Source organism: Phocoena sinus, chromosome 20, assembly GCF_008692025.1.
Source record: "Phocoena sinus isolate mPhoSin1 chromosome 20, mPhoSin1.pri, whole genome shotgun sequence".
In the NCBI taxonomy this organism is placed as follows: domain Eukaryota; kingdom Metazoa; phylum Chordata; class Mammalia; order Artiodactyla; family Phocoenidae; genus Phocoena; species Phocoena sinus.
The window spans coordinates 36,572,631-36,599,136 of record NC_045782.1 but is presented as its reverse complement, the minus strand read 5'-3'; the positions used below and the strand labels follow the sequence as shown (position 1 = coordinate 36,599,136).

General features: G+C 58.2%; 1 protein-coding gene across 4 annotated transcripts; it reads left to right on the top strand.

Moving 5' to 3' along the window:
* The first annotated feature begins 1,879 nt into the window (after positions 1–1,879).
* On the top strand, positions 1,880–19,284 carry TBKBP1 (TBK1 binding protein 1). Of its 4 annotated transcripts, none has more exons than XM_032617310.1 (10): positions 1,880–1,950; positions 3,884–4,143; positions 4,553–4,675; positions 4,910–5,014; positions 6,050–6,230; positions 6,841–7,013; positions 7,209–7,270; positions 15,677–15,795; positions 16,012–16,739; positions 17,804–19,284. In XM_032617310.1, exons 2-10 carry the CDS (start codon positions 3,919–3,921, stop codon positions 17,930–17,932), a joined length of 1,845 nt encoding a protein of 614 aa, XP_032473201.1. In that variant the 5' UTR covers positions 1,880–1,950; positions 3,884–3,918; the 3' UTR covers positions 17,933–19,284. The 4 variants fall into 4 exon arrangements, with proteins under 4 accessions (XP_032473201.1, XP_032473202.1, XP_032473200.1 ...); XM_032617311.1 differs by lacking the exon at positions 1,880–1,950 and adding an exon at positions 2,061–3,250; XM_032617309.1 differs by lacking the exon at positions 1,880–1,950 and adding an exon at positions 2,061–3,485.
* Positions 19,285–26,506: the final 7,222 nt, after the last annotated feature.

Sequence of the window (26,506 nt, the reverse complement as noted above, 5' to 3'; positions counted from 1 at the left end):
CACCTGAACCAGGCATAATCTCTGTTGGGCTTTTGCTACCAACTGCTTAGAATCCCAGATAAACCACTGGGCTGTGCCCGGCTGGGTGACTCAGGCCTGTACCCTGAGCAGCCCAGCAGCATCAGGACCTGACAACTCATCCTGTAGAGTGTGTGCTTAGACGGTACCTGGACCCATTACCCTTTTCAGTGAGGGAAGGCTTGCCAGTCAGTTTCAGGCCAGTGGATGGCCAAATCCACACTCATTGAGGCCTCAGAGACAGCCCCACTACCTTTAAGCCCGGCCTCCAATCTTTTGCCTGGTCTTCTAAGTTTTAGAAGAGAACCTGTGCAGCCTTAAGGGAGATGACACCTGTGGGTAGCCTTTATATCTAAAGGGCAGGTGGGTTGTCCCACATGGCTCAGAGAAAGCTAGTGTTCTGGACCGTAAAAGGCTAGCAGGAGCAACTGGAAGGGAACCCAGCAGGAGGAGGAGGAGGAAGGGAGCCAGTGAGAATCCCTTTCTTTGAAAATAAAGAGTACACAGCCCCTGCTGGCTCTCCTAGGAGGAGGAGCTCACCCTCCAGCCCAATCTTCTCCCTACAGTGGGACAAAATGGGAACTGCTGCTGCTGCTTCTCAAAGCTCACAGCAAGCAAGAAACCTTTTCTCCTGCCCCTTCCAGATTCACCACCCACCTCCTCCAGGAGCCAAAAAGATAGGCTCAGGTTCCCATCAGCCTGAACCCTCTCTCCAGATGGGAGGATTCAAGCTAAATTCTGAGCCTACCAAAAGCCCCCTCCTTAGCCTATACTCTCTTTCCAGGGTTGGCTTGTTAGGGGTTAGCCAGAGTCCTCCAGAGTTTCCCTTGATCATTCCCTACCTGCATCAAGGTTGACCATGCCTCTGCCCATGGTTTTTTAATCCATCAGGGAATAACCAAAATGACTTATTAACACCCCCCTGAGGATTCACAGAGCACCTTTAGTTCTGGTCCCCATTCCTCTCCTACAGTTGCCCAGGTCAGGAATTAACTCCAATTTAATTCAGAGAGGTTAAGTAACTTGCCCAAGGTCACACAGTGGGAAAGTGGCAAAAACTTGTGACTCCTGCCCAGCAGTTTGGCCGGTACTCAAATAATCTTTGTGGATGGGTGAAATCTGTTGTTTGTTCATTTCGCTGGCCTGTGGGTGCGTCTGTGTGTTGGGGGGAGGGGACTGTGTGTGGGAGAGGAAAGCTGTCCCCCTTCCTAATGAACTTTGATCTTAGCTCATTCTCACTTCCAAAGAAGTTACTGATTTAACTCTAATCTCTCCGACTGGACCCTAAGGTCATTGTATTCATTATCATTGCAATGCCCCCTCTCCCAAGAGCTATGAAGAGTAGGTCTAATATTTTCCTTCTCAAAAGATCAAAGACCAAAACAATCCAAATAAAGAACCTCACTTTCCCCAAAACATACAGCCCCAAAGCAAATTCCAAAGCACCTCCTGAGCCCCGGCGCCGTCCGCAAACTCCCCCACACACGCCGCCAAGCCACACTGCGATGGGAGGCGTCTGGGAGGGGGCGCGGAGCATGGGCCGCGCAGCACCCATGGGCCGTGGGCACCGGGCGCGCTGCCAGGCGGGGCCGCACGCCGGGGGCCGGCCGCCCCTTGCCACGTGGTGGTGGCCGCGGCAGGGTCCGGGGCGCCTTCCCAGCCGGAGAAGCCCGGAGCAGCCGGGGGGAGGAGGAGGAGGAAGAGGAGGAGGCGGAGGCGGCGGCGGCGGCGGCGGCAGCGGCGGCGGCGGAGGAGGAGGAGCGGGGCGGGAGCGAGGGAGGGGGTTGGGGGGGAGGGGGTGGGGGGTGGGGAGAGACCCGGCGGCGACAGGGCGAGAGCGGAGCGCGGTGCCAGGGGGGTGGGGGCACCGGTCTGGGGAGGGAGCAGGCGGAGGGGGTAAGCTGCGATTACCAGCAGGAACCGGCAGCAGCTGTGAGTCCCGGCTGGGCTGGGCGGGGGGAGGGAACGGCGTCCAGGGCCGGCCCCTGTGGGTCGCGGGGTGGACCGGAGGAGGGGGCGGGAGGTTGGCCCGCAGCTGGCCCAGGGTGGCGGGGAGGGAAGGGTCCGGCGTCGGCAGTCCGCATTCCCCCTTTCCCCCTCCTCCGCCGCTCCTCAGGCCGCACCGCATCCGGAGCCCCTTCCCCGGCCCGGCGACGGCAGACTGGGGCCCCTGGGCTCGGCCGGCTGTGGGGGAGGGGGCTGCCTGGTCTCGGCCCCTGAGAGGGGAGGGGCGACAGTTTCTGTCCGCCGAGCTAAAGGGGTTTAAAGGGCGGCTCTTAAAGGGACCGCAGAAGGGGCCCGGGGCCGAGGAGGCATCCCTCCCCATCCGCCTGCTGTCGCTCTCGCGCGGGGTCGCTGGGCCGAGGAGGGGGATGCAGAGGAAGCAAACACTGGTCGCGGCCGCTAAGCGGCCAGAGCCCTGGCTAGTGGGGTTGGGCCCGAGGTGGCCGGCCAGCCGGGGGTCTGGGCGAGTGTGGTGAGCGCGGACAGCGGAGTTTGGGGAGAGGGGATGGGCCTGGGGAGGAGAGGGTTAAAGGTGGGGCCAGCCGTACAAATACGCGCGCACACACTCCTTACTCAGACCCGGTCACACGCGTTTCCCTGGCACTTAAGGCGGGGCAGTGTTGGGGCCTGGGCCTGGGCCCTCTTCACCCCAGGCTCCTGCTGCCCGATTTTGGGATGTCGCGGACCCCACTGCCTCAACTCACACCTCGGGAGCCCCCTCTCCTACGCGCACACACGCTCTGGCGCGCGCGCACACACCTCGGACATTCCCATAGTGCCTCACGTGACACACGGCCCCGAACGTGCCCACCCTTCACACACGCTCACGCACGCGTGCACACACAAACACACACGGCCTCCTGGCCACTTCCCCACTCCCTCCGACCCCCCCCCCGCCCGCCCGCAGCCCCGCTAAGGCACTCATTGACTGTGACACACCTACACTCATTCACAGACACACACATTCCCCCCACACATGCCAACCACAGACACACATTCATAAACAGGGCCAGGAAAAGTACACACGCACCCCCTCGCCTACTCTTTCGGGAGCCCTGAGTCATTCCTGCCCCTTCTCAGGGCTCCCCATTTCCCTCTGTGCAGGCACACAGGCCAGGCTTCAGAATTCTCTGTCAGCCGTCTCCACCTGCGCCGGGCCCTCTCCCAGAGCCCCCTTCCCCACTGTGTGCCCTCAGACACTCAGCCGATGACCTCCTGTGGGTCCCAGGTCAGGGGTGTGGAGGGCCTGGAGGGTTGCCACAGCCGCCCGGGCTGGTGTGAGTGGGGGAAGCACTTCCTTTTCCTGAACTCTGGGATCCTAGAGGAGGAAGCCAGGGAGTTGGGCGGGGGCCCAGCAGAGGATGTTCTGACAGTGGTGGGGCTGACCCTCCCAGAAGCACTGGGCCTTCCTTAGGGAGGAGCCAGGGGTGCCAGAGGCCTGGCATGAGGAGCTTGGAAGAGAGGTATTTGGGGAAGTGAAGCCTGGGGTGGAGAAGGGGCTGAGGAGTGAGTCAAGGCAGTCCCCATCTGGGCCCTGTGTGCTGGGAAGGCAGCCCTCTCCTGTCCACAGTTCTCCCTGGGTTCCGGAAGGAGCCCTTCCCTGCTGCTGGCCTCGCTTACTTGTCCCTATTTGTCACTGCTCCACCCCACCCCCCACCCCGCCACCTCCGTCTGGTCCTAGCTCCTTCCCCCAAAGGCAGCAGAGAAGAGAAGATGGGTCTGGGAGGGGGCTGTGAGACACGGGGGCAGGACCAGGCTGCATCTCAGCTGGCCGCAGGGCTCCTCAGGCCAGGACAAGGGGTATTAGGGACAAGCTCTGGGCCACCCTCTCCACCGTTGCTCGTTGCTCCTGCTCTCCCAGGAGGCCCAGGGCGGGCTGTGGCCCAGGCCCTTGCCATGGAGTCCATGTTTGAGGATGACATCAGCATCCTGACCCAGGAGGCCCTGGGGCCCAGTGAGGTGTGGCTGGACGCCCCTGGAGACCCCTCGCTGGGGGGTGACATGTGCTCCGCCTCCCACTTTGCCCTGATCACGGCCTACGGAGACATCAAAGAGCGGCTGGGGGGCCTGGAGAGGGAGAATGCCACCCTCCGCCGCCGCCTCAAAGTCTACGAGATTAAGGTCAGAACCTGGAGATGACGGGGGTCTGGCTGTGTGTGTGACAGGGGAGGGGGCTGCTGGGTGGCAGGAACTGGGGATCCGGCAGAGATTCCAGGGATCCAAAAGAGGGGTCAGGGTACAGACTCTTGGGAACTTGAGGATCCCTCACGAGGGATGTGGCTGCTCTGGACGGATGGGAACTCTGGAGACCCCAGCACCAATCAGGAAAGGATCAGGAGGGATCCGCTTTGGAATGCTGGACCTTGGATCTAAAAAAGATCTGGTTGGTGGGAGACGCCTACAGGGCCATGGGAATCAGGATGTACAGATCCCACTGGAGTAGGGAGGGCGAGGTGAGGATTCTGACGCAGGTTGTGGGATGGGGACACAGCAAGGCTGAAGCTCTTCTGAGGGCCTGCCCCACCCGCAGTACCCACTGATCAATGACTTTGGAGAGGAGCACGGCTTCTCTTTGTATGAAATCAAGGATGGCTCCCTGCTGGAGGTGGAGAAAGTCAGCCTGCAGCAACGGCTCAACCAGTTCCAGCACGAGGTGAGCCCTCCCTGAGCTCTTTGCTCCAGTCCATTTCTGATAACCTCCCCAGCCTCTGACCTTCCATCTCCTTGATCAGAGATGGCTATGGTCCTCCCTAGAACCAGCTGCAGCTCCTCCTACCCCTCCACTGGGTGCTGGGAGTGGGGGTGGGAGGCACAGGGTGCTGCTCTGCCCCCAAGTCAAGATGGGCCTGACTCTGGCTGCACTCCACCCCCTCCGGGCCCCGTCCAGTTGCAGAAGAATAAGGAGCAGGAAGAACAGCTCGGGGAGATGATCCAGGCTTACGAGAAGCTGTGCGTGGAGAAGAGTGACCTGGAGACGGAGCTGGGGGAGATGGTGAGGTTCAGGGAGCCCAGGTGCTTGAGGGTGTGACCTTGGCTGTGTGCTTGTGGAATGCACCCCACCGTGTTCGTGTCTGTCCGCGAGTGAGTGCCCGTTTGGCCTGGTGAGTGGGGTTGTGTGTATCATACAGGTTGTGAGTGACTCTGTGTACATCCTGGCCATGCAGTGACAGGAGGTGACTGTGAGTAGCCCTGTAGAACACTGTGAATCTGTGTGTATGTTTGGTGCTCACGCTGCGTTGACCCTGCACCTATAGCACTGAGCTGGAAGGCTGTGTGGGTGAGGGCAGAGGTGACTGAAAGTGTTCGTGGCTGCTGGGATGGGCCTTGGCCTGTGTGTGATTCTGAGTCAGGGTATAGCCGTGCGTGTGAGCAGGTGGGCAGGTGTTGGAATCAGGAGGCATGGTCTCTTGCTGACTCCTAGCTGTGAGCTGGGTCAAGTCACTTAGCCTCTGTCCTGCCTGTGAAAAGTGGGGCAAATAATAACAACGTTGCTGAGCTGTTGGGCATTTGTGTAAAAAATGCTTTGACTTAACAATCACAAACACTTAATGGCACTTAACTGTGCCAGGCATCATTTTTATCTCTTTAGATATATTTACTCATTCTAATCCTCGTAACAAACTTACTTAAGAGGTAGGTGTGGTTAGCTCCATGTTATAGGTGAGGTAGGTGAAGCCCAGAGTGGTTAAGTGACATATGAAAATGGAAATTATTATGCTCCTGAGAGTGTGGTGGTGTCTGGACAGGGGGCTGAGTGTTCTTATAAGTGTGTCTGCGTGGTAGTGACAAGGAAGAGGCATTAACTCTGACCTTGCAAGGGGCAGTAGCCAGAAACATCTGCATTGCAGTTGCTGGGAGAGGAGACTCATGGCCACTTGGAGAGTGGAGTTGGGATATGTGACCTGGGGTCTCTGCTCAGTTTAGGGGGGTGATGGATACCCAGACATGGAGAAGTTCTGGGTTTGGGCAGCCCACAGGTGTGCCCTGACCTGATGCAGATCCTCACCCCTTTGTCTCCCCCCCATAGCGGGCCCTGGTGGAGACCCACCTGCGGCAGATCTGTGGTTTGGAGCAGCAGCTGCGGCAGCAACAAGGCCTCCGGGATGCAGCCTTCCCCAGCCTGAGCCCCCCACCTGCCCCTGCCCCGCCCTGTGCTGATCTGGACCTGCACTACTTGGCACTAAGAGGCGGATCTGGCTTGAGTCACGGTGAGATCTCAGCCACCCCTGATTTCCATACTCTGAAGTTCCCAAGCCAGCCCCCCATTTCAACACTATTGGACACCTCCAGTATTTCAGACTGATAGTCAGCACCCCGTTACGATGTCTTAAACTTCTCCCATAATCACCTCATCCCTCCTTACCAACTGTCCCCTCACCTCATCAACTATTACCCCAGTTTCTCCCACTGGCATCCCCCCACCTTAACTCCTTCATTCCCAGGCTCTCCCATGCAATTCCTTTATGTGCCAGCAGAGGGCGGCCCCACCCAGAGTCCCCTCTGCCTGTCTTCCGTTGTGATTAGGAGAGGCCCCTGAGGATGCTTTCAGACTTGAGTCTGGTTGGGGAAACCGTTCCAGAGCCCGTCTTATTTCTCCCCTGGCCACCAGAAAGATTAGAAAAAGCAGCTCAGCCCACTGTTCCCCTCTGCCCTCAGTAGAGGTCTCTCTCTCATCCTGGGATATCTACCCTCTGGATGTCTCTCTTGGATCCTTCACGCTGCAGTTCTCACCTGTTTCACTTTGTATTGATCTGGGAGTGGGTGGAGGGTGTCCAGCAGCTGGTTCCAGCCTGACATTGTCCTTTCCTCTACCGGCAGGCTGGCCAGGGCCCACGCCGAGTATGAGTGAGCTGGAGCGGCGGCAGCTAGAAGAGGCTCTGGAGGCTGCCCAGGGAGAGGCCCGGGGGGCTCAGCTTCGGGAGGAGCAGCTCCAGGCTGAGTGTGAGCGGCTGCAGGGGGAGCTGAAGCAGCTGCAGGAGACCCGGGCCCAGGTAAAAAGGGTGGGGGCGCTGACCTGGGGTCCCTGCTCTGGCACCTGCAGAGCTCCTTGAAGGTCTGGGGGCTGCTGGAAACGACTTTAGAGATCTGGGACTTCCTCACTGAGTACAGACCAGCCCTGGGAATGGTAAAGAAGAGAAGTTCAGGCAAGGTGAGGTTGGGGTCTGACTGCTCGATCTTTCCCTTAGGATCTGGCCTCCAACCAGTCAGAGCGCGACATGGCGTGGGTGAAAAGAGTTGGGGATGATCAGTAAGTCACTCTAATCCTCCTCCTCTTAACCTCTGCACCCCCGGGGATGGCATTTTCCAGGTTCCCCCTTTGATTCTCTCCTCCCCCTGCACATTGTTTGGGGGACCTCTCTTCCACGCTGTCGGGTTGCTTGGATGGCTCTGCGCCCTTCACAGGAAGAAGGCGAGCTTCTGGAGGTGCTCAGGTTCTGGGAGGTTCCCTTTGCTTTCCTCTGGCACCCAGGCCTGTGTCTTCTTGAGGTGTCAGGTGTTGAGAGAGACTTTCTCAGAAGCTTTGCTGCTATGTTCAGTGTCCCCTGGTGAGTTTGGGGGCCTCTCTGGAGCCCATTTTCTATCCCAGTAACAAGGCCCAGCTGCTTGGGTTAACCCTCTCCTCCCTGACAAGGAGGAAGGAGATGGTCTCTTTTAGGATTTGTGATGCCTCGTCTCCTATCTCAGGAGAGAGAAAGCTGAGGCTTAGGAGAGGATGGACTTCCTTGAGTTCATACAGCAGCATGCAGGGAATTAGAACGTATTATGCTGGGGTGTCCCTTGGGGATCCTGCCATTAAAGAGAGGCAGCAGTAGGTGGGGAGGGAGCTATGTCAGGGTGAAGCCTAGTAGCAGGGCCTCCGGGGCAGCATTGGGCAGCCAGGGAGAGGGTGAGCGCAGCCTGGCAGCAGTGAGCCTGGTGCCTTTCACATCCGCACCTGAACTCGTCCTCTCCCACTTTCTGAGAAATAGAGCACAAACCTCCTTCCGCCTAAGCCTTCTCCCCTAAGATGAGACGTGTGGCACAGACTCCCTACTTTCATCAGAGGGGAAGACTGAGGCCCAGCAAGGGCAGGAGCTAACCCTCCACCACACCACACACCCAGCCCCAGGACCCCCGGTCCTCCTCCCAGCAGGCTCCCTCCTCACCTTCCTCCTGGCTTCTGGCCGGTTGGGGGTACCTCTCACCTCCCTCTGCACCCTGGGGTGAGGGCCTGGGTGGGGCTGTGATAGCTGGGGAGTGAGAACCCAGTGTGTGGGACTGATGGGTGGGACCCCTCAGCTGTTAGGGGCCTCTGCAGAGAGGGTCCACCCTAGCTTGTGGCTGGGGCTCAGGGTCCATCCTAGCCTGTGTACCCAGACCCGGAAAGCGTGCACACACACACACACACACACACACACACACACACACACATTCTAGAATCATAGCTTGCCCCTAAAGTCACACCGTGGGGCCCTTTATGGCTCACTGAATCCAACTCCCTCTTAGAAGACCAGCAGTGAAGCCTCCCTCAATTGGTTGAACCCAGAGAGAGGATTTATTTGGCTGAAGTCCGAACAGCCAGGTTTCGAATCTCAGGGACCCCTCTTGGGATGCCGAGTGGCTTAGCTTTGCCCACTTCACCTATCTGGCCCCAGGTTTCCCTCATGGCCTCAGAGGTCCGTCGTTGCTGGGAGAAGTGGCAGAAGGTGATGTGGGGGAGGCAGAGAAGGGGGTGTGGGTCCCAAGGGGCCACGTGAGCGACTGAGTAGAAGAGAACCCCTCCTGCAGATGCTTTTGGAGGTCATATCGTCTATGCCACTAATTCTGGCCCAGACAGCCGCTTTTCCTTCGCACCCCAAGGCACCCCCACCCGCCCCGACCCTGTCCCTTTGGCCAGAGGGAGCTGGGCTCTGCTCCGGGGCTGCTCCTACCTGAGGTGACATCCAGCTCCTCCCCTCGGTCTCCACGGCTTGGGCTCTGCATCAGGGCCTCCTGGACGTCTACCCCTAGAGCCGGCTGGGCCCTGCCTGCCCAGCTTCACACTTCCTTTCAGGCCAAGCATTTCTGGATAGCCTCAGCTTGGCAAGAGTTAATTCTCAGAGGAAGTCCTCACTCCCCCGGTAGTTTTATTTTCTTATAAACTCAGCTCCTTTTGGTAATAAGCCGCTTCCCGAGTGCTCCCTCCCCGTCCTCCCACCTGAGGGGGCCTCAGTCATCTACTCCAGCTCCTTTCCCCCCACCAGCCCCTCCTTTTCTTTCTACTTCTGCCTAAGCCTCCAGGCTAGTGGGAATTTTACATGTGGACCTTCCTAGGAGAGGATTACAGGGGTGGGTTATCCAGATGGAGGTGTGAAGGCTAAAGAGGGAGCCACAGAGCTTCCTGAGTCCAGCCGAGTCCTCTGTGGGGACCCTGTGTACCCCCGAGAGGTGCTCCCCAGTCTCCGTGTGGATGCCTCCAGGTGGCCAGTTTCACCGTGGGAGTCCTGGCTGTTCACACGCCCTCGCTTGTACTGCCACCGCCTCTATTAATTCCCCTCAGTGAGTCCCCCAGGTGCTGAGGGGGCAGTCCTGGGACGCAGCCCCAGCCTCAAGGCTTCCAGTCCCTCCCATCCCAGCCCCTGGCTCACAGGTCCAGGTCATCAATGTTCCTCTGAAAATGGGCACCCAGACCGGACTGCCACCCTCCAGGTCTGACCTCCGGTCAAGATTTCCCTGCTGTTCGGTCAGCCCAGCATCTGGTGGTCGGTGCCCAGGGGGACAAATTGCCCCAGAGGAAGAGCCGCTGAGGGTGACTCGCGGGCCAAAGGCAATAATGAAGGAGGAGGTAGGAGTGGAGACCACCTGCTCCTGAGGATGTGCAGGGAGCTGAGGACCCCAGGAGGGTCCCAGCCAAGTGAGAGGTGCAGAACCCATGGCCTCCTTCCCTCTGGGCCCCACTCGGGGTCACAGGTCCTGAGTGCGGCCTTCCTGAGGGTGTGGCCAGCGCTGAGGGTGGAAGGGAGATTGTGGAGAGGGGGCTCCGTCAGGGGAATGAGGGCCAGTGAGTGAGGGGGTTCATCCATGAGGGGAGCACCCTGTGGGAAGATGGGGATTCAGTATGAGTGATGGGGGGGACTAGAGGCCTTTCTCCCCAACGTGGGGGGCTCAGTGTTGCAGCCTGGGTGCTTTTCCGCCCACCCCCCACCCCTCTCTCCACCCACAAGCCTCTGCGTGGGCTGCGGTTAGTGGTGGGGGAGAAGTGTGAACTCGGAGAGAGAGGATGGAAACTCTGCACGGAGGTCAAGGGCAGAGTTGGGGGGGGGAGTCAGGACGGAAGTCGGAGACCCCCGTGTACCCTGAGCTTAGTCTCATGCCCCAGAACCAGCGGGCCCAGGGCCTCCCCCTTCACGCTTCTCACCCTCCCTACTTCCTTTCTTTCAAATTTCCTTCAGCCTGGGTACCCGGCCCACAGGAATTAAGCCCTGAGGACTTGCAGCCTCGGGGCTCCCCAAGGGTGGGGAGGGGTTCTGAAGTTGGGGCCCACCACGCCCACCGAATTGTGGTCTGAGGGGTTGGTGGGCTTTGAACTGTCTCTGACCCTTTCCCTGCCAGGGAGGCAGAGAGCAGCTCTTACCCACACTCTCTCCCTCGATGGGGAACTCCACGTCCTCCCCTCATTCAAACCAAACTCAGTGAACTGGTATCTCTAGAAAAGGATCAAAACTGGTTTCCCCCTTTCTCCACCCGTCTCCTAGGCGCTTCCCTGAGTCTTCATCCACAGAAGACACTCTGTGAGGCAGTTTACCTACAAAATCTCATTTGTTTCTCACCAAAATGTGACAGTATTGTCCCCTTTTACAGCTGAGCAAACCAAGGTTACAAAGAAGTAATCAGAGAAGTGCAAATTCCAAACAGGTCCTGAGCAGATGGGGTGACGGTACCTTGTGGTGTTTTTCTGGTTCACATTCTTATCCAAGTAGGAGGCCCTTACATGAGGGGCAGCCAGATGATTTGTTGACTAAACCTGATCATTTTTAAAAGTGAAAGGGGGCCCTATTAATAATTATGCCAGGTGACTCCTGTGAACCAGGACAGCCCTGGGCAAATTGGGATGTGTGGGCCCCCCAATCGAAATGGGGACTCTGGTTCCTAGCCCTGCTGTGAGCCTCTCGGTTTGGTTGTATCTGGGGAGGCTTTCCAGACACAGAGAACATCTGGCTGAGCTGGAAGCATGGCAGGGGCTGCCATGAAGAGCTGGGCTCTGTGGACCGCAAGTCATAGCTGGCCGAGGAGAGTGAAGGGGCTCAAGGCGCCTGAAAGGAAGTGGTGGAGCGCTGGGTTGTTGCATGCGACTTCCTCCTCCCCCGGCCCGCAACCTCAAGTCCCTCCACGGCCCGGTGCCTGTGGTCCCCTCCCTGAGGGTCGGGCCGGGTGGGAAGACTAATGCTGGGTGTGCCTGTGGGTGGTGGAAAGTTGGGTCCCTCAATTCCCCCGCGGGGGTGAGGTGGCTGGGGGCAGCAGGGGGCAGCTATGGGCAAGGATGGAGGGGGTGGGGATGCTGGATTTCTGTTTTCCTGCTGATTCTGTCAGCCAGGGATTCTGACCACATGACCAGCTCTGATCCTTACCCCAGTCGTATCCCTAATACTGATCCCATCCCTCCCTGTAACCCTATCCCTCATCCTGCCCCCAGCTCCATCTACAATCCTGACTGAAAATGAACTAATCTGACCCCGACCCCAGCCTTAATCCTGACCTTGAGCCCATCCATCCCTAGTTCTAATCCCATGACCCAGTGCTGGTCTGAATTTCGACCCTGCCGCATCCGTGTCTGCGTCCAAGTCCGCATCCTCACAGGGGCTGCAGCGCAGCACAGGGCACCCAAGTGAACGTCCCTGGGGAAGACACTGCACTCGGACGTGTCTCCCAGCTGGTTTGGGGCAGAAAGAGGCCTTTTACAGAGGCAGACGCTTAGGTCTCTAACCTTTCTCATCTCAGTTGCTTTGTCAATAACAGTGAAGATGATTGTTTCCAGGTGAATTTTTGAGCTCCCTCAATTATTCGTGGAAAGAATGAATGAAAGGATAAGTCAACAAAGGGTGGAAAGGTTTGCAGCGGTGGGAGCCCTCTTTCCTGCCAATGCTGCCATTTGCACCGTGGCTCTTCCGAAGGTGCCAGCACAGCAGGCTGAGGTGCCAAGAGCCTGTTTGCATCCCTGCTCTGTGCCACCACTGCTCTGTGACCTTGACCCGGCCTCTTAATATAAACTCTGTCCTTCCACTTCCACACGTGTCTAGCGCCTTCCTCTCCCCTCCCAGGGCAGGGCTGGTGATGCTCAGGGCTCCCAGGCCACTTTGCAGGTCCCCAGCCTCTTCCTCCTCCTCCTCATCTTTCCCTCTGCTGCCTTCCCACCTCTCCTTTACCCCGTTCCCCGATCCTTTTGGAAGGCAGTAGATAGCTTAGTGGTCAGTAGCCTCGACTTTGGAGTCCAGGAGACGGGAGCTCCCATTCCAGCAACTCCACTATTACTGGGCTTTATGGCTTTGGTCAAGTGACTTAACCTCTGTAAGCTTCAGTTTTCTCATCTGTTCAGATGGAGATAATAAGAGTGGTAACACTGTAGGGTTGTTGTGAAGATTAAATTCTTAGCACAGTGCCTGGCCCATAAGGGCTCATACAGATTATTTATGATTCTTTTCTCCCTGAGTCCTTCCCAAGTTCTGAGAGACTCAGACAGGATTTTCCCCCATAATTTAAGCAATGAAGAAGCACCCAAATGCAGCCGTCTGCTGCCGTTCACCTGACCCATCCTTCCCAAACAGCTGTGATGGTGGAAAATAGCACTCAGGTGTGGGCCAGGAAGCCAGGAAGTGGAATGTGTATTCAGGTGCACGTGTGCGACTCTTGGTTGTGTTGTGAAGTTGAGATTTTTTTCCACTGAATTGGCAGTGTTTTCTAATGTGAGTCATTCAGGTTGTTAGAGCATTTAGCAGCCTGGGCCTGAGCATCTTGAGGTGGGAAGAGACAAAGAGACGCCCGATGAAGGGGGAGGTCCCACAGGGCCATGGGGCATCAGGAGGTCAGGTCCCCCCACCTTGCCCGGGGTCTCAGAGGTCGTTGCAAGGGCTGCCTGGAGCTCCAGGAGGACACAGAGTCAGAGCTGGAAGAGGGGCTGGGCATTTTGGGCTAGGGCCTTCTCCATTCCATTTCCTCTTGCCCTGTTTTGCTGCGAGGAGGGTGCCAGGAGCTGGGCGGTGGAAACTGGGGCAGCTCCTGACATGGGGAAGAAGGCAAGCGGGGAGAGATGGGGCTTGGCAACTGAGTGTGGCAGGTGAGATCTCTAAGGCAGGGAGTGAAGGCAACAACCTGTATCTGTCACCTGAGATACAGCAGTGAAGGCGGACAGGGAGAGAAACCGGTTGCTCGGTCAGAGGGGATGTTCCATCAGTGCTCTGCCCAGGGCTCCCTCCTGCCCCCACCACTGAGGGGCTAGCACGATCCTCCAAAAGCCCCCAGTCTGAGCGGGGGAGACGCAGCTCCTGCCCTCAGATTCCCTCGGTTTGAAGAGGGGAGCCTCCTGCTGGGAAGTCCCCAATTTAATGTGGGACACAGACTGGCCTCCCAGTCTGATGAGGGCAATGCCATTTCTCCCCACAGACCCACGCTGAAGAAGAGGGTGGGGGAACATAGGACACACGACGGCTGAGATGTGGTGGGATAGAGGCTGCAGCACCTTGGCCAGGGCTCCCAAAAGGACTCCCTCCTCTCTGCTCCTGTCCATCCCTGTCCACCATCAGACTGGTAGAGGGCACTCTCCTGCCTTTAGAAGTGGGCTTGTCCCCCAGAATCCCAGCCTGTTTGCAAGAATTTGGCTTTGGTCCAAATGGGTTAAAAATAGCTTTGTTGTGGGAGGGGCTCCCCCTTCCACCCAGCTCTGCCCCAGGATTGGCGCGAGAGAGCCCGCCAGTGAGTAGAGAGCGAGGGAGTTCAGTCATCATCTACCCTCTGCACCTCGGCTTTTCCTGCCTTCTGAAGCCCTAACCTCATGACTTCCCCTCCTTTTCTCCGGGGACACACACACACACACACACACACACACACACACACACTCTCTCTCTCTCTCTCTCTCTCTCTCTCTCACTCTCTCACCCTGTTCCTCACACCCATCACAGTGGTCTCACACCTCCTTTCATTCCCTCCCATTCACATACATCCTCTCTCACACGTCCATTACCATGGGATGAGGACAGGGCCCTCAGGGTCTGGAGAACTCCCTCCACCCTCCTCTCCTTGCTGCCCAGGGCCCTTCAGCTACTGGGGCAATAGGGCCTCCCCTGTGAGGAAATCCCTCTGGACTGGCCAAGCCTCTGCCTGCCACTTCCCTCCAGCTCCAACTTCCACAAAGTTCCAGAGTCCCTTCTGGATTGAGGAGGCAAGATCTGAGGAGACAAAATCCCCTGCTTCCCAGGATTGGTCCAACCCCAGATCAGAGATGAAAGCAGTGACCCAAGGCCATTGCAGAGCCTCATGTGACATCAAGACAGGCTCCCTGGAGGTGTGCAGGCTGGGGTGGGAGACAGGGGAGGGGCAGTGTTGAGAATGATAACCTTCAGTGATTCTGGGTCACAGGGACCCAAAGAGAAAGGAAGAGAAAAGGAAGTGGCTGAAGTCTTTGCTAAGTCTGTTCCAGCTCCATGAGGGTGGGTGCCCAGGAGGCCTGAGCATGAAGTGCGAGGAAAAAAAGGGAAGAGAGAAAAATGGATAGAGAGGCTCAATTCAATATTCACTTACTGAACAGCTCCTGGGTACCAGACCCTGGACAAGATGCTGGGAATACGAATACAGTGATATAGACCCCAACTTTGAGGAACTCCCAGTGAAGTTCCAGAACAAGGCAACTTTTGTTAGGTGCTTAATGTGAGTGGCGCCCCCTGGAGGTGTTCAGTGCACAACAGCTCCATGTAAAGGGTTCCCTGATGATCCTGGGAGTTGCAAGGCTGAATCGAGCTCAGAGGCAGCTTTGAGGTGGAAGCAAGAGCAGTGGACCTGGAAATAGGCAGACTTGGGTTCAAGTTTATCAACTGGCACCTCTGCCAAGCTAGAAGGCCATGTCTTCACTTATGGAATGGGGCTCTTCATAGGCTGTGCAGCAGTCCCCTGCCCCCAATACACAGATTGCACTTAAACTATTACCATGAGCTCTTTGAGAAAATTCACAGGGACAAAACCTACTATAAATTCAGTGCAGCTTTTTGATGAATCTGTGTTTTGTCACCGCAGCTACTGCACAGATTAGAAAAACATTCACACATACCTGTATGAGATGTGTTCAGGCCACAGACAATGCTCAGTGAATACACAATTTCAGGGATCCCTTGAAATCACTGAGCTCTCTATCCCCAGCCCATAGTCTGGGAACCACTGCCCTAGCCCAGGGTAAGGTTCAGGGTCGGGGGAGGGCTCCCTGGAAGAAGTTCCGTTTGAGGTGGCCCTTAAAGCCCAAGAGAATTTCTGCAGCGGGGCTAGGAGGGCCTGGGAGGGGAGGGGAGGGCCAGATGCTGGGGCAGAGGCAGTTCTCCACAGCTATGGCAGTAAACCCATTTCCCTTCTCCTCTCCCCCACTCCCTGCCCTCTGACCTCAGGGTCAGGGCAGGCTGGGGTCAAGCCTTGACCTGGGTGACTGGGTGTCCTTCAGGGTGAATTTGGCGCTGGCTTACACGGAGCTGACAGAGGAGCTGGGCCGGCTTCGGGAGTTGAGTTCCCTGCAGGGGAGGATCTTGAGGACTCTGCTGCAGGAGCAGGCTCGGAGTGGCGGTGAGATGGGGCAGGGGAGGCCTGGAGCTGGACCCGGCAGGAGGGGATAGCTATGGCCACCGTCCTGCGTCCGGGGACCACCCTTCACTTCCTTCCCCCGTGCCCAGGCCTTTTCCACTCCCGTTCGCAGAGTGGGTGGGCACTGGTCGCCGGCAAGGCCCTGTTTCCCCAGTTCTGACGTCTTCTCTCCCCACCACTGTCCCCCTTCTCTTCTAGGCCAGAGGCACTCGCCGCTGTCGCAGCGCCACTCCCCGGCCCCCCAGTGTCCCTCGCACTCCCCGCCGGCCCGAGCGGCGCCCCCTTGCCCCCCGTGCCAGTCCCCCGTACCCCAGCGCCGCTCTCCCGGGCCCCCCTGCCCTTCGCCCCAGCAGCGCCGATCGCCGGCCTCGCCCTCCTGCCCGTCGCCCGTCCCGCAGCGCCGCTCGCCGGTGCCGCCGCCATGCCAGTCCCCCAGCCCGCAGTGCCGCTCCCCAGGGCCTCCCGCCTGCCCGGCCCCGCAGCCCCGGCCCCCACCACCCCCGCCGCCCGGGGAGAGGACACTGGCCGAGCGAGCCTACGCCAAGCCGCCCAGCCACCACGTGAAGGCCGGCTTCCAGGGCCGGCGCAGCTACTCGGAGATGGCGGAGGGCGCGGGCTACGCGGGCGCCTCCCCGCCCTGGCTGCAGGCCGAGGCGGCCACGCTGCCCAAGCCGCGGGCCTACGGCAGCGAGCTCTACGGCCCCGGCCGGCCCCTCAGCCCACGGCGTGCCTTCGAGGGCATCCGCCTGCGCTTCGAGAAGCAGCCGTCGGAGGAGGAGGAGTGGGCCGTGCCCGCCAGCCCGCCCAGCCCGGAGGCTGGCGCCATCCGCTGCGCCTCGTTCTGCGCTGGTTTCCCCATCCCGGAGTCGCCCGCCGCCACCGCCTACACCCACGCCGAGCACGCGCAGTCCTGGCCGTCCATCAACGTGAGTGGGCACGTGCGCGGGCACGTAAGCACGTGCCTCAGACCCGGCGGGGGGTGGGGGGCCGCGGGGTGGGGGCCCGCCGCCCTCTTCACGCCTGATTGATGGGCGGGGCTCCCTTCCTTTGTTACCGCCTCCTTCCCAGGGCGCAGCAACCCCTCTCTCTCCAGTGGCCTTTTGTTGGCATGAATTGGGGCCCACACCATTAAAACTTGTTCAGTTTCACGGTTAAAGGCCCGGGTCTTTAGAGTGACAGTCCTGGCTTTGATTCTGGATTCCACCACTTAGTAGCTTTGGGACCTCCGGCAAGTTACTTATCTTCTTGGCCTTCAGTTTTCTCATCTGCAAAAATGAGGTCAATGATTTATTATCTAATTCCATTAGAGAGTTCTTAAGAGGGAGGCAGTGAGCCCAAAGCACTGTTGCACAGTGCCTGGCTCAGTAGTAAACATCTGCTATTACTTGGTGATGGAGGCTATGCTGATGCCATGGGTCTTGGTTCCGGACAGGGACAGGCCTGCTCATCCAGTTCTGTCCATCAGGCCTCAGAGCCCCTGCCCCTTTCTGTCTGTCCTAGAAGAAAGCCCTGTCTCACGGCTGTATCGTTTCACTGAAATAATGAGTTTCCTGGATGTCAGAGCCAACTCTTGCCACCTGAAAGGACCAAAATATATTCCAAAGCCAGACAGAAAATTATTTTTGGGTTGTACATTGTTTAGGATTATCCATTGCTTTGAGTTATCTGAGAGCTGTGTTTTAGTCAGTCTGAGGGCATATCTGGGTCTTGGCTTCCCTCATTACCGCAGATGCCTTGGGAGGCTGAGCATACCCACCTCCCCATTCACACCTCCTGGGGACATTATGCCCGGGGTCGGGGCAGTGGATGCTGAACTGGTAGAAGGTGGTCAGGGAGGGGGAGGAAGGGGGTGGTACAGGAGAAGGGGTGCCCAGATGCCTTCTGCATGCTGCAGCCATCCCTGCCTCAGGTTCCAGGGAAGGGCAGGTTGGGATGTGGGGACCATGAGGGAGGATTGTGGACCATAAATGACTCCCTTCTCTCCCCACAGCTGCTGATGGAGACAGTGGGCTCTGATATCCGCAGCTGCCCCCTCTGCCAACTGGGTTTCCCTGTCGGGTACCCCGATGATGCCCTCATCAAACACATTGACTCTCACCTGGAGAACAGCAAGATCTAGGGTGCCTCCCCCACCCACTGGCTGTTTCTTCACCTTCTCCCATCACCCCCAAACTCTCACTCACTTTGAATGCTGCATGAATCTCGTAGGGGGCCCCTGCCCCTTGCGACCCCCAGATACCTCCACTAGCTATCGAGTCAACGTGTGTGCCATCTTCCCTGGTCCAGGCACCACTCAGCCCTGGCTTTTCCCAGGAGGTCAGCTGAGGCTCTCCCCAGCTCCCTGGCTTCTGCTGGGGAGGTGGGGATCAGGGCTGGGGTGGGAAGGGGCATATCCCACCCAGCCTCTCCCTCTGCCTTTCTGTTTTCAAACGGTTGGATCCAAGAAGGTGTCTAGTGCTTGGGCCTGGGGGAAGGGAGGGTATCAGAAGACTCCAGGAGCTCCCCTGGCACCTCCCCAGATGTCCGTCTTTCTCAGGCTGTGCTCTGTCCAGGGAATGCCTCCCTGTGGGGTCTCAGAGCCTTCCCTGCACACTGACGCCAGTTCCTCCATCCCATGGCCAGGTCGGGACTCGCCGTTCCCTGCAGGCCAACCCTGTTCTCCCCCTCTGCCCACGCTGGAGAGGAGAGGGAGGACCCTGGAGGACTGGGAGCATCCAGTCTGAAGAGGCTGCCCTGAGGCACCATGACCGTCAGGCTAGGGAACTATCTGTGCCAGCCTCCCAGGCCTATGCCCTCCTCCTGGAGCCCCCAGCACCAAGGCACAGATTGTTAAGGCAGATGCTTCCCTCCGCCCTGACCCCACTCAAGCCCCAACACCACAGGTGCCCTGGAGCCCGGGTGTGACTCAGCCTCTGTTAGCTGGGTGGGTGACATCAGCCCCGCCTCCCAATCCAGAACCTGAGGATGGGCCCAGGGTGCTGTGGAGATCAACTTCAAAAGAGCTAACCCCCTTCCCACACCCCAGAGCCCCACATTCCCTCTGTGAAATCTACCTCAGAGTCAAACCCTCAGAAGGACGGGTAAGCAGGAGGCCAGGGGGTCCCCAGGGCTGAGGTGTGGAGCTTGCTATGGCAAGAGCCTGCCGCCCCACGATGAGTCCGCCCCCCTCCACTGCAAGCCCCTCCCGGGTCCCAGCCCGGTGCGGGCAGTGGATGCCACTGTCAGTGCATGTACCTTTCTGATCCAACTCTTCCAGGTCCCCCACCTCCTCACACCCCTCCCCCCCTCCTCAGTGCAGGGGAGTGAGGGGGTGTGTGGGGCAGGGAAGGGGCTGAGGACTCCAGAGACACATGGCCTTGTACCTTGAGTGTCCCCCTAGGGAGGGGGAATGGGGAAGGGGGACTGGAGAGGGGAGTGGGGCCCCTGAGCTCTCTGAACAAGTTGAAAGTCCAAATAAAACTTACCTGTTCCATTTGCGCTTGGTCTGTGCCCTCTGTGGCTGTGGTGGGGAGGAAACCCTTGTAGCGGAAGGTCTTGGAAACTGTCTCAGGTAACCACAACCATGGGAGGGTGGGCATTGGGCAAGTAGGGGATGCACGGAGCACCCATGTTCCAAGGTGATTCTGGAGATGCAGGCATGTGAGTGGCTACAGGTGACCTGTGACGTGGACTTTATTTGGAACAGGTAGGGAGCAGCAGAGGGTGTCTTTGTGACCAGCCCTGAGCAGATGTCAGGGACTCATGAATTCTCCCTCCCAGCAGGTCTGGCAGGTAGAGGTTCTGTAGCCTGGGGATTCATTTATCAGTAGCACGATTTTTTCATCGAATGATTTCTTGTGCCGTGAACCAGACTGGGGCCTCAAAGAGGAGGGAACATTTGGATCTATGTCCTTAAGGGTCAGAGAGCAGGGAGGGGCTGGGCTCCAGGCTCAGCAGCTGCCTTGAAAAGTCCCATAGCCTGGGAGGTCAGAGCCAGGTCGTGAACCCATGACTTCTGCCTCAGCTGGGGCTGTGCCCTCTTGCTTGCCTGCATAAAGGTCCTGAGTTACTTTTTTTTTTTTTTTTTTTTTTTTTTGGTACGCGAGACTCTCACTGTTGTGGCCTCTCCCGTTGCGGAGCACAGGCTCCGGACGCGCAGGCTCAGCGGCCATGGCTCACGGGTCCAGCCGCTCCGCGGCATGTGGGATCTTCCCGGACCGGGGCACGAACCCGTGTCCCCTGCATCAGCAGGCGGACTCTCAACCACTGTGCCACCAGGGAAGCCCCTGAGTTACTTACTCATCAACACTGGTTGCCTTTCATTTCCACGTGACCCTTTTGGCCAAGGATTCACTTAAAAACAAAAGGCAGGGGCAGTTGCTCATTGAAGGCCCAAGGTTCAGCTCCAGACCCACGGCTAACATCCCTTTCCATTTAGTGCCAAGGTGCAGACGCCCATGGGGAGATGTCCCAGTCTCCCCTGCTCTTCTGTTGCAGTTGGCAGCTATAGCTGGCCTCTAAAAGTTTATCCAACCTGGATTCCATCTGCAGCTGAGTCCTGAGTGCCAGGGAAGGTGAGAACAGACATCCCTATGGGACATGGTTTCTCACAAGCTCTGGGAAAGAAGCTTCCGGGACCTCTGGCACATGGGTTCCCCTGGTTTTTTCCCACCTCAGTGAACTCCCGTGGAGGAAGGTAGCACCCAGGTTTCTGGGTCTGGGTTTGTTTGGCTCTCTGGAAGCATTTGCTAGAAGGGCATTAGTAAATTAGGGATGGTAAAGAGATACAAAGCCAAGAGAAATCCTAGCCATAGATAAAAAGTGCAAAGGATGACCTGGGAGTGAGCTACAGGAGGGGGCGTGACCTGAGTAACCACATCTGGTTCTTGAGCGTGTTTGAGGGGGGAGGGCACCCAGGTATCCTGCAACCTGGACATTTCCCCTGTCACCAGGGTGAGGGGAGCATGCCAACATAGGGTGCAGATTCTGGCGGCTTGTCTCCTTGATTCCTGGGGACCCGGGAAAGGGCTCAGGTGTAAGGTGGGAAGCTGGGTGGAGCTGGGAGGGAAGGGGAGGAAGGGAGAAAAAGCTAGTGTTTCCTCAGCCCAGGTCCTCCAGAACCACAGCCTTTAACTTAATGCCTGCCCAGAAGAGAAGACATCAGGGGTGGGGGGGCTGGAGGGGGGGCTGGGGAGCCCAGCCAACACTCATCCTCCTCTTCCCAACCAGGGCTGTGATCAGATGGAAGGACTCTGTGGGAGTCATTCAGGAACACCAGGGCCTGAGGGAGCGTGGGGCAGAGGGGTCTGGATCTCTAAGCTCCTGGAAGGGTGAGGAGGGCGGGAGAACTTGCGCAGGAGCAAAGTGGGGGGGAGATCCTGCTAAGGCTGGAGGAGACACCCAAGAACCCATTCGCTGTCAGCAGCACAGGCCCAGAGCTGGACGGCTGGCAGTGTGGGGGGGATTCACAGCCACCAAGCTGTCCATGAGCTCATCCCCGAGTGCCCGGTGAAAGGCCAACACCCAACATCCCAGCTCCGGCCCCACTGCCCTCTGTCTCTCCTTCAACCACCAGCTGCCCCTCAGGCCTCCCTGCCTCATCTCTGATTTCACAGCCAGAGCTACCAGGCCGTGGCGACCCCTGCCCCTCTCCTGGGTCCCCGTAGAGGCTGTGCCAGGCGATCAACTGAGGAGAGCAAGAGCTCCTTTCAGAAACTGTAGTGGTGGTGGTGGTGGTGGTGGTGTGTGTGTGCGTGTGTGCGCGCACGCGCTGGGTGGGAGTGGAGGGGTGGGAAGCGGACAGCTAGCAAACGGGAGGGTGTGTGGGTGAGTCAGCCGTGTTAATGAGAAACACCACACCCCGCTGATTAGGACTAATGAAGAAGATCAGGGAGGATGGGGTTTCAGTCGGTGATATCTTTATAGGGCCGGGGAGCAGGACTGCGCCCCCAGTCACATTTCTTCCTTAGCAAGGGCACAAACAGAGCCACTTTGGCTACTGCAGGAAGAATGGAGGTTAGACACAAGGATGAACCGTCCAGGCCAAGGGAGTCCTACCTGGGAAGGGGTGGAACCAGGAGTCTGGGCAGAGACCACACATGGGGGAAGTGGTGTGAGATCCTGCAACACCTGCTCCCATTCCTGCCCTTCCTCTGATTTCTCTATGTTGACTCACTCCAGAGACATTCCTGCCACTCGGAGCTGTACCCCGCAGTGGCCTAAGTGCCTTTTGAAATCTAACTGACATCTGAAGAGGACCTGATGGAGGGGGTGCTGTGGAGAAGGCTCCAGGCTGTGTCCCTCCCATCGGCAGCCTGGAGGGGAGGCTCTGGTTTGAGGCATTGACGGTCTATGCAGATGTTCACGACCCAGGGGGGCCTGGCAGGGCTGAGGGCAGAAGGGAGATGGGGTGGGGGAAGGCCTGGGCATCGCCGAAGGCCCTCTTTGTGGCTGCCCTGTCCTCATGGCAGAGACAGAGGCCCCCTGAGAACCCGCAGTGTCGCCCACCCTCCATGCCAACTCAGCCAAGGGCAAAGGCACCAGGCGCGCCTCGCAGATGTTCCAGTCTGCTGTGTGTGTGCGCGCGGGCCTGCGGGGGGGGAGGGCAGAGGCTGGGAGGGGGGACAGGATGGGTGTAGGCAGCACCTCCAACACCTCCTAATTTGCATTACCGCTGACACCCTTCTGGACCAAGAAAATGGAGACCGAAATAACAAAGGGGGAGGTGATTCCCTGAGGGGGCCTTTGAGGTTCTCTTTCCTTGCCTCCAAGCTCCCGGTGCTGAGGGCAAGAGGGCAGCCCCACAGCCAGCCCCTGGTTAGGGAAATGCACCTACTGCTGCTCCAGACACCCCATCCCGGCCTCCCACTTCCCTTGGCCCCAGACCCCCCAGCCCTGCCCCTTTCCTTCCTGGGAGCCTATTCCACCCACCCTTCCTTCCTCTGGGAACCCTCTCCTTGGAGCCCCTCTCACACCTTCGCTGACCCCAGCTCTGCCCAGCTGGGAAGTTGTTCTCTCCAGACCCTCCTGCCTCCCCCTTCAGACTAGGCATTTCCCAGGGCAGGGCCCAAACAGCCCCTGCCAACCTGGGAGCTGCTCAAGAGAACATTCTGCATGAGAAATAATCCAAACAATAGCAGGGGAGCTTGTGAGTAGATTCTAGAAATGGTGTGAGGTGGACCTGGGTCCAGTGTGAGACCCCGGCCCTAGGGCTACGGGGTGGGAGGGAGAGGGGGCTCCCAGCTCCACTGGAAGAGAACTCTGTCCATCGGAGGTATTGCTAGATGTCAGGTCTCTGCCCTGTAAGGTCCTTGGAGAAAAGGACCAGGACTGTTCCATTCTGATGTATGTTTCCTCTGCCCCAGGGACTACCGCACCGACCCCCACCAACACATTTGGTGCTCGATTTATAAGCACTGAATTTACTTCTGTCCCAAAGAGGGCAGGGAATGATGTGGCAGCCAAGGCTCGGAGGCGGGAGGCGGCGAGTGTGATGGGCTGAGGAGAGGGAGATGGGACCCTCTGCCAGAGGGTCCTGGGACCCGGACGAGCCAACGGTGAGGGCGGAGGCAGAGCAGAAGGACCTGGCAGGGAAACCAGGTCGCGAGAGACAGCCGAGAGAGCTGTGAACACGCTGTGGGGAGGAGCGAAGGATGAGCTGAGAACTTCCCCGACTCCCCTCCAGAGATGCTATTTTGGAGGGAGAGAATATATGCAGTGCAGGGGGCAGGGTGGGGGGAGTATGGCAGCTTCCACAGGGTCAGCGGGACCCCCCCCTCTGCCTCCACTCTCCCCGGTCAGCCATCTTCACTGGCCCTGAGACCCACCCACCCCCCCACCCCCACCCAGCACTTCCCTCCTCATTGGGAAAATCTTGCTCTCTTGAGCGCAGGAGGAGAAAGAGCTTGGAGATTTGCAACTGGCTTCTTGGCACCCGCCTGAGGGTCCCCTGGGTCCTCAGACCTAGGGAGAAGCTTCTATTTCCATGACTGCCTTGGAGTGAAAATGTGGAGGGTACCATGGGGCACAGGGTGAGACAGGCACCGAGTACGGCTCGGGGGGCCTGAGCACTTCTTGTCCCCAGCTCCATACTTAGGCACTCAGCATGGATCCCCCTCTGGCATCAAACAGGGAGGGAATTTGGTGTTAAAAGAGACCAGGGCAGAGGCTGCTTCCAGGGCCAGCTGGGTTCACCCACAGGAGGTCCAGCCCCTCCGGGTGGAAGCCCATCTTGCCCCTTTGGGCCAAGGAGGCTGGACAGAGGTCAGTGTGAAGTAGAGCCTTGCTTGGCATGAAGGGAAATTCCTGTGCCCCAGCTCAACCCTTCTGAGGGGCCCTGACTCATTTTGGGATGAAGGCTCCAATGCCCTGCGGGTTTCTGTGGTAGCTGGGGCAGGGGGCGGGCAGAGTGTGTAGAGAGCACTGGGGACGAGGGGAGACTTTTGTTTTCGTTTTTGGAGCTTGGCTGTTTACTGCCTGAGAGCTCAGCTTCATCTGAAGGAGCAAAGGTTGGCTGAGATGGGAAGAAGGTGCTGGGCACGGCTGCAGTAGAAGGAATGTTAGGTTAGACTTTAGGCAGAACTTCCTGTGAAGACGCTGGGACACATTTCCCAGATGAACCAAGGGATCTGGTTCCCTGCATATTTTCCACAGTGAATCCCTCCCTCTCTCTAAGGCTGGCGTTTGGGCTGCCATTGAGGCAGTGCAGGCCAGAGCCAGACAGATGGGCAGAATGACCCAGTGCAGGCAGCGGGGCTCGGAAGGGTCCAGGGAGGAAGATTGAGAGTGGGTGCCGGTGTCAGAAGACATATGTCCCCACCCCAGACATGGGTGAGGGATCTGAGTTAGAAGACCACAGGTGAGAAAGCCTGTCCCATCTCATTCCCTCTCCCACTGTCCTACCATCATACTTTTCTTCTTCTGGACCTTATAGACCAGGGAGGGAAGGAGAGGAGGGGAAAGCAGCCACAATGAATGGGCTCCTTCTCCTGTGCCTGGAGCAAGAGGCTTGCAGGACTTCTTGGCGGGGGGAAATGGGGGTACTGGAGCCAAATTCCCTGTGGTAGAGAAGCTGGGGGGGTGATCAGCAGAGGGGCAGGGGGAATGCAGAAGCCCGTGTTATTCCATCCAGGGCCCCCTGCTCCAGAGGGATGCCCAGTCCAGGCTTTCAGCCCACGGTGAGTAAGGGGATGGGGCCAATTGAATGATGATCACATCCCTCCCCCTTCCTGGGGCCCGTGGCCTTGTGGGTGTTGCAGGAGCTGAACTCTCCCATTCCCCAGCCCCCAACAGCAAAAGCAATCTGTGGATGGGAGGTGGGGGAGGATCAGGGGATGGTGTGAAGGAGATAGGTCACCCAGAGAGGCATGGGTGAGGGGCAGGAAAGAGGACAGTGCCCCCTGGTGCTGGCCTTTATGGTGGGCCCAGCACACACAGGAACTTACCTGGGGGATCAGAGGGCCCCTTGCCTGCTCTGGCATCCCACTCCCTCCTGGACTGACAGGTGGTTAAGCCTGAGGACAGAGGAGGGACTGAACAGGACTTGGCACGGGGGTCTCCGAGCTCAGGGATTTGTGTGTCTCGGGTCTCAGGCGTGGCCCTAGTCCCCCACAGTGAGCACATGTGGGTCTTTTCCCCACGGTGGTCCTCCAGACTCATCCTGTCACACATAGCCCCAGATGTACAAAGCACACACACATCCTTCCAAAGTCCCGGTTGTGTGTATACACACACACACACACACACACACACACACACACACACACACACACCCTTCCTCGCTTACCAGGCTCCCAGTGACACCCACCTGCAGAGACACACTCCTCCCAATACGCATGGCCCACACGCACAGTCTCAAACAACCAGGAGCAGAGTGCCACACAGTATGTCCCAGGTGCCACAGGGACATGGGCACGCATTGCCATTCATTCGCACATGACCCCACGTAGACCCCAGGAACAGTGCACACCAACACATGCGTGAAGTCCCACGTGCATATGCTCCTGGCTTTGAAGTTGACCCCATTATCCAGTGGTGTGCTGGTAAATGTTCAACAACGGGCTCTCCAATTTGAGCTGCCACTAGGATAGCACTGAGCATTGGGAAGAGACACACATAATCAGCTCTTGCGAGCTGGTGTAAGCCAGCTCTAGCCCACCACTCCACTATCCTTTGTAGAAATCACATGATAAACCTTAACCGCAGATGGGCAGCCTCCAGGAGGGCTGCCCCTGGGCAGCAGTGACTCATTAAGGCAGCTTTTTCCCCATGGGGGTGCCTCCCCTTCCCTAGCTTCTCCACCCCACACACCCCGCTCCTGTCCAGACCCCACTTCCTGTCCCAGGTACGGAGGGTGACAGACCCGAAGCTACTTCAGGCAGGCTTCCAGGAGGAAGAGGACAAGGAGATGCCGCATGTTCTCAGAAATATGCAAAACCTCTCTGTGCCCAGCTGCTGATGCTCTGTATCTGCCCCCTTGTGCCTGGCCCACCCCTTGTTTCCTGATTCTTCTCCCTGGTCATTAGGACCAGAAGTCTGGTCAACATTAAAAGCTGAGAAGGGGGGAAATTTGCACCTTGTAGGGCAGTGAGGGGAGGAGCTCAGAGCCTGTTCTGAGAGTGAGGACCTCTCGTCCCACCCAAGCTCTGAGAACGTTGCATCACTTCTCAGAGATTCTGCTCCTCAATTAGAAAAAAAAGGGAAGGGACTGGACTGG